Below are 8,831 nucleotides of genomic sequence, written 5' to 3'. Positions count from 1 at the left end.
AACTCAAAGCATGATGAGATAGATTTTGAGTTCTTGGGAAACAGGACAGGCCAGCCCTACATTTTACAGACGAATGTCTTCACAGGAGAAAAGGGAGATTCCGGATGTAGTCTACTTAAGAAAGGTTTCACACAGAATGATTGCACAGGTTAGTATCTTTTTTCGCATTATTAATTTGCTTTATTGATTATAATTTCTTAATTAGTGTTTAATTTGCATTGTATGTTCTAGAAAAGTATATAATCGAGTAATGTCGAGCATTATTTTTGGCCTCAGTTATTTGACTGGTACACTTGTTAGAATGTTTTTATTGAATTGTCGCAGTTGTGTAATATACTTGTATATTATGTTATGTCAACAAAATGCAAATGATTGGAAAAGAGAGTTGCATTATTGTTGTTAGAAACACTTTGAGAAAGGGTTGCCGTTAGGGAATGGTTTGGGTTTGAGTGTGGCGAGTGCTGCCGTTGCAGCTGTAGCAGTCAATGAGATTTTTGGTGGGAGAGTGGTTTGGGGTCGAGTGCGGCGAGTGCTGCTGCTGCAGCTTTATCCGTTAATGAGATTTTTGGTGGAAGAGTGGTTTGGGGTCTAGTGGAGTGAGTGCTGCTGTGAATGAGATTTTTGGTTGGAGAGATGTTTGGGGTTTAGTGGTGCGAGTGCTGCTGCTGCAGCTGTAGCTGTGAATGAGATTTTTGGTGGGAGGTTAACTGTTCCTGATCTTGTTCATGCTGGGTTGGATTGAAAGCGTCGGTTTTGGGTTATCATACTCATGTTCCGTATTTTCCGGTTTCACCTACTACTACTAATCAAGTCAATAATACTGATAATATTGGTGGCGGGTTGGGTGGTGGTCCTGTCACTCGTTCGTATCGAGGGGTTGATGATGGCTCTTTTCAGCGAGACCTTCTTCAATACCCAGAGTTTCGTTTTAGGAGATTGATTGAAGCGAATCGTAGACTGAGGGTTAGGAGGTATAGGTCTAGGGTTCCTTATGGAGTGGAGTCTGACTCGAGTGCAGCATTTTCATCGGCAGCAGCAGCTGTCCAGGCTGTTCGTAGTGGTGGTGGTACTATAGTTTCTGAGGGGTTGAATGAAATGGATGGTGTGTCCCCAAAAGATAGTGCAGAAGGCGTTGTGGTTGAGGATTTAAGACAGGATGGAAAGGAGCAAGGGAATGGAATGGCGAATTTTGATTGCAATGTGTGTTTGGATGTGGCTAAGGAACCAGTTGTTACTTCATGTGGTCATTTGTTCTGTTGGCCGTGTTTATATCAGTGGTTGCATATTCACTGTGATCATAGGGAGTGCCCAGTGTGCAAAGGGGAGGTAACTGAAGCTGATATTACACCCATCTATGGGCGAGGCAATTCCGAAAAGGAAAGTGGAAGAGAGGGGAAAGAGGTTGATTCCAGTTTGAAGATACCCCCAAGACCTCGTGGTCGTAGGTCGGAAGGTTTAAGACAGCGGATAAGCAGACCGCTTCTAAGGAGACCGAGACTTGTCTATCCACAATATTGAGAAGCTTACTTTTGAATCAAAGCTCTAATTAATGAGCTTCATAGTATCTCCTTCTTCTGGATTGAATCCCGGATAATAGAATCGGAGGCCTGCCCAGTTATGCCTCTAAATCTCTTTGGTTCTGAGACTCCTAGTATAAGTCTGATTTACCCTATCGGCGGGGCCTTTAGGTAAGGATAGCTGAAAAAGACAGTGATTACTCTTTCAGCCTGTGACGCCTATACTCTAAGCGTAGTGATCGGTCCTTCCCATGGTAACATGAAATCCAGAGATGACTAAGAAGCTGTACCGATGGACGCAGAAAGAACTACAGAAGTCTAGTCTAGCTAAGAGCACTAAGCCCATCAAATGCGGTCCTCCCTGGTCCGTCCCCACGCGAACAGTTAATAGTGAGTGGTTGTTACACTAATACAGGTCTTAAGTTCAATATAGTTCAATATAATTTTGAATTAAAAAACGCTAATATCTCATGTGTTTAAACTTTAATATTATCATCAGTTGAATCATAAAAGAGAAATACTGGAAAAGAAATTGTTTACCTTATCGATTTTGTTAACTCTTTCTGAAGCCTTGATTGAATATCTTCTATTGCATGCAATGAAAAAAAGAAAAAAAACTCAGTTATATATGTAAAACTAATGTAAATCAAGACTAAAAGAAAAAACTGAAAGTTTACCTTTGTTTTTTGTTTTGTGTTAGGAGGATCGTGGGTTTTTTTTTTTTTTATATAGGTTTGTTTAGGTTTTATTATGTTATTAGAAGTTTAGTATTAATAGGATTCTTATTAGATATGTTTGTTTAGGAACTTAAGTATAAATAGGATTCTTTGGGTAGAAGAAGTCGTTATGTAGGCCTAGGAATTAGACCGTATACTTCCTTGCTAGTTCAGGATATCTTACTCAGGCAGTGAAGTTCGAGTACAATAATGAATCCAAACTCAAGATGCTTCTTGAAGTAGGATCCAGCTCCACAAATTGGGCCCAGGAAATACATCCATAACCCTTTATAACGTCCTCTTGGAATGACTGGTAATATCTGTCTGAAATCTCCTCCCATTAGGAATGTTTTACCACCAAATTCTTTGCCTTGTGATTTAAAAAGATCCTCCAGTGTACGGTTTACTGCTTCAAATCCATGTCTGTGAGTCATTGGTGCTTCGTCCCACACTATTAGATCAGCCCGTCTGATAAGGTTGTGTAATAATGTCCCTTGAGAGATGTCACAATTGGTGTTTTCATCAGTCGGAATAACAATTTTAAACCTAGAGTGAGCAGTCCTTCCACCTGGAAGTAGGAGCGCAGCTATCCCAGAAGACGCAACTGCAAGAACAATCTTTCCTTCAGACCGAAGTTTAGATATAATTGTTTTGTAAAGATATGTTTTGCCGCTTCCTCCAAGATCCGCATTAAAAAAACACCCTCGATTGAGATTGAATCAGATCATTAACAGAGTTGAATACCTGACGTTGATTAGCATTCATTCCGTTGTTAAGAATCTCATATTCTTTTCGCAACTCATTGCAGTCGTAATCTAATTCTTCAGCAATCAATCTGTTATCTGTGGAGATCCTTGAAGACATATTAAATTTCGGGAAATCAGGAATGTTTGTGAGAGATAATCCTTTTTCAGCCATAATTTGTTCAATCTCACAGAGAGTCTCATTTCTAATCTGTTCTTCAGTGAGTGTGAGATTCTCATTATTGTTCTTCTTTCTATATCGAAACAAAATATCTTCTCCGAGGTGCTTTTGATGTTTCTCCCAAAGTTTTTCAGGATATGTCACCCCACAAAACAAAATCAATGTGACGAACAATTGTCTCAAAGATTTTGGAACTTGCCAATGACTTGCTTCCTCCATAGCGTCATCCCATTCACTGTCGTCCTCAAGTAATCCATGTGCCTTGATATAAAAATGAAAAATTAGAATAATAATGTAACAATATGAATTGCATTTTAATAGTAAACCATCATAAATGAGCTAAGGTTTTGTTTTATATATAATATTGTCTTCTTATTATTATTTTTCTTCTAATGTATTCAAATATTTATTACATTTAATGGCCTTTTAATTGGAATAACTGTTTTGCAGGATTGGTTTCACGAATCAGGTCGGACCCTGAATATTTTTGATCTGGAGTTTCTTATTACCTTTTAGATATTTGAGCTTACAGTGCATGCATAATGAAAGATCTCTTGGTCATTGCTGTTTCAAAATATTGTAGTAATTTGAAGCGTAGTTTTACTTCGTGTGAAATTGATTACTTGAGCTCATTTACTACTTCTGTAGATTTTCTACCATAGTATATATCCTATTCTCTTCCATCTCTTTATTGCAGCATTCCCTTTTCTACCGAAGATATATCAAAAGCCATTCCTGCAACAGATCCATCAGATGTTGATCTCCCACCATTTTTTGCCTTGAATGTCCATCTGCTCAGTTCCTAGTTGCTGGGAGTTGAAAATTTGCATAATATGCAGCAAACTTGTGTAATATGCATAGAGGTGGACAATGTACACTAAGTGCACCAAATTTGAGTCTCTTAAGCATTATGGAGGAGGTCCATTTCAGCTGATGCAAATTCAAGAGAAACTGCCAGTAAATTAGTGTTCATCTCGGTACGGTGGACTTGGACTTGGCAAGTGGAAGTTGAATCTCCTAAAGGCCTTCATTGCAGAGGTTCAGAGATAGAGGGGAGTAAAAACCATCAGCTCCCCACAGTACATATTATGGACTGCAGGATAGGTCCATTTGTAACTTAATTGTTATATATTCATTAGAAAGAAATATCAGATTTAGAGGCTGCTTTTCTAATAGCCCTGTTGTTGTCTGTAAACACCCAATTAAGTATTTGTGTCTATAATGTTCCATTCTGGGTGTTATTTTTTGGCAGTTCATAACAATCCCCGTGGACAGTACTACTAAGATTTTTTTCATTTTATTTTTCACAATCGTTTTCACGAATAGATTATATTTTAAAGTAATATCAGAGGTGTTAGAACTTAGAAGTGCATTCTTTTTTGTGCCTAGTCTGCCTATATTCACAATCCGGCCAAATCTGACATATCTTGATACTAAAGTAGGACTGTAGGAGCAACAACGTCATGGGCTCATGGCCGTTACAGATAACTAATGAAATGCCAAAGAAACATCCAAAGGTAGTTTTATAGTTGAATGTTGGAATCTGAGAAGCAACCTCGGATTCGGTTTTTAGTCTCCCCGTCTGGGATGCCATGCCCATCTCCATCTATTCTATTTATTATGAGGCGTGGGTGTGTGAGTAACTCGAACTTGGCTCGTCAACAGCTCTCTCATTCAATAATATGAGTCAAGTTTGAGCACAGTTTAAAACTCGAGCTCGAATTCGAGACGTTCACACTTTACGATGTTCGCATTTTACATAGTTATGTTAAAGTTTATTTTGGATAATTATTTATGTTAGTGTGTTGGATTATAATTACTCAACACATATTGATTATGTCAGACTTGGACAGAGAACAACTCCTAATTTTATTCCACATCGTCCCATCCAATCTAATTCAATATAAAAAAAAAAAGTTAATATGGAATATGTAATAAAATATACCTGACATGCTGCTCTGAAAGTTGGATAAACTTTTCCATTAACAGTTTTAATATCTTCATAAGACAAAGGACCTTTGACGATATTCAGCAACAGTCGCAGATAAAATCTCTCTCCTGAAGTAGGATGTGCGTAGTAGACACGTCCAATTTTTTTCCCATTTTTTCTTGGTTTCCACTTCCTTTCCTTCTTATCCCATACGAATTGAGTAGGAAAATCAACATACGTAAGACCCATAGCTAATTCTGGATACTCAATATTTGCTTTAAACCACTCTGTGAACTTGGTTTTTGATGAAGATTTCCTGTTTACAACATCTCTTGCATCATCTCTCTCACTATAATAAACCAAATGCTCACCTTCAAGATGGAATGGTAACCTTTCAACGCCGTGTCTTAAGATCTTGAATATCAAATTTCAATAGTCTCCAAACCGCTTGTAGCGGATAAGAATCGGCAGCCTAAGAAATTTGCAACTTCATCAACGCCCTTTACTATTTGATGAGTACTATCTTTGTCAGAACCATGTTTTCAACAATAATTGCAGTAGCCTCCGTCCCTTCCCTTGTTAATGTATTTGAAAAGGTATTTGATTGATCTTCCCTTGTTGCGGTGTTCCACATTAATATGAGCTTGGTACTTAACTATCAAATCAACATTGTGTGGAACAACCCATCTTATCAACTTCTATATTCTTCTTCATTCCCTTTTCGATTGTTATTTAGCCTCACGTAAACCGTGTGAAGTCATTGTCGCCAATGGTTGTTTCTTCACTAAACGGTCTTGGATAGAACTTAGTACACTTTTTCTCATTCATGCAAGGGGATCTAAGTTTTCTATTCCGCATGGCCCATGTATCATGAATTCTAGCAATCAATCATAAGCAATTTTGTCACCAATTGGGTCCGTAACTCTGGCGATATGAGCTTGTTGATTAGTGAAGGAGTAGTAGGCTTCAAGCGTTGTCCGAAAAAAGTAAAATGTGAGCGTCATGGTAAACCTCTCTTTTGGAATTCAATAGTGTATAATGCTGCAAAACATTAACAAAACACGTATTTATTAATATTTTCATAAAATATTATGAATTTTAAATTAATTAAAACAAAGATAGTATATAGGTTACCTTGAAGCCTTCCCAAATTTCTTGGCGCTTTTTGTAAATCAGTCATCGGTTAGGTGCAATTTCATCTCAAAAACTCTTGCAACAATATCGGAAAGTCTTACGGTTTATAACCGGGAGCTATCATGTCAATACATCTCTCGGATTTCGCCATTTAGGGTTGCATGTAAAAGTAATGAAGAGATCTGGGGAACCTGTGTGCCTGCATATTGCAATGGCATCTTGATAGTTCTGTACCATGTACCGCGGACCACCTGTGAAAGATGAAGGAAGAACTAACCGTTTGCCTACAGTACCAGGCCTCGTGTCACCAACGCAACAACTGCATCTACTAATCCTTGATACAATTCTGCCCGAATCGTTTGCTGATTATTTCAACCCAATCCATTCTATTTTGTTCAACAAATTGATAAGAATCTACACAAAGTTGTTCAGTCTCAATTTTTTTTCCCACGAACTATTGTCCGGCCTTCATTAAGGCGTCGAAGTTGTAATCTAAAAAGCATAGTATTCTCTCATGCTAATATTTTTTCTTTTCCAACTCTTGCATTGTTTCTATATGGAATGTCAAGTCTCAGATCCATCTTCAAATGGGGAACAAAAGTGGATCTTGCATTGCCATGAAACTTGGAAGCAATTCGTTGATTCTCTTCAAGCCAAATCCTTTTTGTCCACAATAACATCTCGTGCTTTCGTTAAATTCATCACCATTGCCAACGATTAGACCAGCTATCTCTTTTGATGATGGCAAATTATAAAGTCTTCCATCTTTTTGTCTTCTATTAATCAATTGTATGCTGACGTCGGCCACATGACATTCTTTAAATCTATCCCTTGCCATTCTATAAGTCTTGGTGAGTTCGTTGGTAACATTCAACATATTTATCAATCCTTGAACAATGCTAGAATCTAAAGCATATTTTGGATTCCTCTTAACAATTTTCTTACTAAGAGAGTTCAACCTGTGGGTGACTTCATTTTCAATTATCATGTATGTACAACTGTGCAAACCTTGGACGTACTCCTTCAGCTGGAAGCAATGTTCCAATTTTGTGGTGATTTTGCCCTTTTATTTTATAAACAAAGGGTGCCTTTCCATCATTAATTGAGCTCTGAACTTGTCCACCAGTAGATGTGAACGCGAACATTGAGTTGTAAATGCCGATGTTTTTCCATGTAATTTAACGATTTTGACCCTCCATTGCAATCCAAAAGATTCTTCAAAAATTCTGGAGTATCTTTTAGAAGAGGCAATTGAACCTTTCCATTCTGACAACATATTGAGAATTTAGGATTAATAGGTTTTTTGCTCCTATCATTCCTTTCTTCATTCCCGCACAATAGCTCCAAGATGAGAACATATGGATGTTGGACATCCAAAATCCAAAGGCTCAAAACAACTTCCTGCAAGGCAAAAAGTTAATAAAAATTAAAGAATTTAATTATAATAAGAATATAAAACATTGCTGAATTTAATTATAATAAGAATATAAAACATTGCTGTAAGAAAATTACTTTTATGTGAGACATCTATTCCACATGAAATGGAAACTTCAGTTTCATTGTCCACTTCAATGTCGGAATCTGATCCACTCATTTGTGATAGGTAATCATCATCACTTTCATCGTCAATGTAATTATCGTTTCCAATGCTCTTCAAATTCAGCATCTCTTTTCGTTTAGCTCTATTTATTTTAGCTTCTTCTTCACTTGTTCCGGGCATAGATACTGTTTAAAAAATAATAATATGTCATTTAATAAAGTATTTGGTGCTATAAGAACAATAAATTGAATACATAAGAAGAAAATATTTACCAAAACGTTTCATTCTACTAAGACGATTAGATTTATAACTTCTCTTCTGTGTTTTCCTCCTCTGTTTTCTTTTGACTGGGGTAGACTTTGTAGTTGTTGTTTTTCTAACTGATACTTGATGCTGACCTGCAATTTAAGAGTAACATTAGTATCATGAATATATAAAGTACTTGTCAGAATCGTTGTAAGTTAAGACATACTTTCTTGTGAAGGAACAATGTCACCAGAAGTTTCTTCCATATTATTAGGCTTGGTCTTCTTTGGAGAAATTTCAATCTCTACTTGAATTTCATCCGAATCTTTCTCTGCGTTAATGAGTGCTTTTCTTTTCAACTTAGCACGCATGTTACGAAACCAAGTAACTATATTTTTTTCTGAAACATTACCGTGTTGATTTAGTTCAGCCTTCAAATTGTTAATTATCTCTTTATTTGGACTTCCATTGAATTGATCAAATACTTGATGTAGTTTTTCAAGTTGGATTGTTGTTGGTGTCCATCGCTTTCTACTGGATAAATTCTCGCCAACTCAAATCATGTAGAAACCGAGAATCTCACTTTGGAAACTGGAAAGAAAATGAGTAAGTTAAAGCAGAGAATCAAACAAATATGTGAATTTAGTGATATTTCTTGTGCACGTGGTAGTGTTACTTACTTATTTTGACTATACCGGTGCTAGCAAGTTACCCTTTCATAGCTAAGATTTCTGGGTTCAAACGTGACACTTCAGGTGGATGTGAAATGTTTGTAGTTTTACAGCTATAGAGCATCAATAAGGGTTTGATGCATGCTATTCACC

At 37.0% G+C, this 8,831-nt stretch overlaps 3 protein-coding genes across 3 annotated transcripts; 1 reads left to right on the top strand and 2 right to left on the bottom strand.

Moving 5' to 3' along the window:
- The first annotated feature begins 250 nt into the window (after positions 1 to 250).
- LOC147499388 (uncharacterized) lies at positions 251 to 1,518 on the top strand. The gene is made up of 2 exons (XM_086563470.1): positions 251 to 287; positions 746 to 1,518. The coding sequence occupies exons 1-2, from the start codon at positions 251 to 253 to the stop codon at positions 1,516 to 1,518; spliced, it is 810 nt and encodes a 269-aa protein (XP_086419596.1).
- Positions 1,519 to 2,403: 885 nt separating this feature from the next.
- Positions 2,404 to 5,721, bottom strand: LOC147499387 (uncharacterized). The gene is made up of 4 exons (XM_086563469.1): positions 5,608 to 5,721; positions 5,103 to 5,501; positions 2,978 to 3,418; positions 2,404 to 2,850 (listed from the first exon to the last, which is right to left on the bottom strand). The coding sequence occupies exons 1-4, from the start codon at positions 5,719 to 5,721 to the stop codon at positions 2,404 to 2,406; spliced, it is 1,401 nt and encodes a 466-aa protein (XP_086419595.1).
- A 1,598-nt stretch (positions 5,722 to 7,319) lies between these two features.
- On the bottom strand, positions 7,320 to 8,480 carry LOC147499386 (uncharacterized). Its single transcript, XM_086563468.1, has 4 exons — positions 8,234 to 8,480; positions 8,034 to 8,159; positions 7,681 to 7,946; positions 7,320 to 7,622 (listed from the first exon to the last, which is right to left on the bottom strand). Exons 1-4 carry the CDS (start codon positions 8,376 to 8,378, stop codon positions 7,320 to 7,322), a joined length of 840 nt encoding a protein of 279 aa, XP_086419594.1. The 5' UTR covers positions 8,379 to 8,480.
- Positions 8,481 to 8,831: the final 351 nt, after the last annotated feature.

Source organism: Coptis chinensis, chromosome 5 (genome assembly GCF_015680905.1).
Source record: "Coptis chinensis isolate HL-2020 chromosome 5, ASM1568090v1, whole genome shotgun sequence".
Taxonomy (NCBI): Eukaryota; Viridiplantae; Streptophyta; class Magnoliopsida; order Ranunculales; family Ranunculaceae; genus Coptis; species Coptis chinensis.
The sequence above is the reverse complement of the archived record's forward strand: the minus strand, read 5'-3'. Positions and strand labels throughout refer to the sequence as shown.

What these genes read in the sequence shown, in the direction of transcription:
- LOC147499388 (XM_086563470.1), top strand. Translation starts at nt 251, where the DNA reads ATGTCGAGCATTATTTTTGGCCTCAGTTATTTGACTG. An exon ending in TGGCCTCAGTTATTTGACTG is followed by an intron (nt 288 to 745) that starts GTACACTTGTTA and finishes TTGGATTGAAAG; the next exon opens with CGTCGGTTTTGGGTTATCAT.
- LOC147499387 (XM_086563469.1), bottom strand. Translation starts at nt 5,721, where the DNA reads ATGTGGAACACCGCAACAAGGGAAGATCAATCAAATACCTTTTCAAAT. An exon ending in CTTTCAGAGCAGCATGTCAG is followed by an intron (nt 3,419 to 5,102) that starts GTATATTTTATT and finishes TTTTATATCAAG; the next exon opens with GCACATGGATTACTTGAGGA. An exon ending in TGAATGCTAATCAACGTCAG is followed by an intron (nt 2,851 to 2,977) that starts GTATTCAACTCT and finishes TCTGAAGGAAAG; the next exon opens with ATTGTTCTTGCAGTTGCGTC.
- LOC147499386 (XM_086563468.1), bottom strand. Translation starts at nt 8,378, where the DNA reads ATGCGTGCTAAGTTGAAAAGAAAAGCACTCATTAACGCAGAGAAAGAT. An exon ending in CATTGTTCCTTCACAAGAAA is followed by an intron (nt 8,160 to 8,233) that starts GTATGTCTTAAC and finishes CTTAAATTGCAG; the next exon opens with GTCAGCATCAAGTATCAGTT. An exon ending in TAGTAGAATGAAACGTTTTG is followed by an intron (nt 7,947 to 8,033) that starts GTAAATATTTTC and finishes TTTTTTAAACAG; the next exon opens with TATCTATGCCCGGAACAAGT.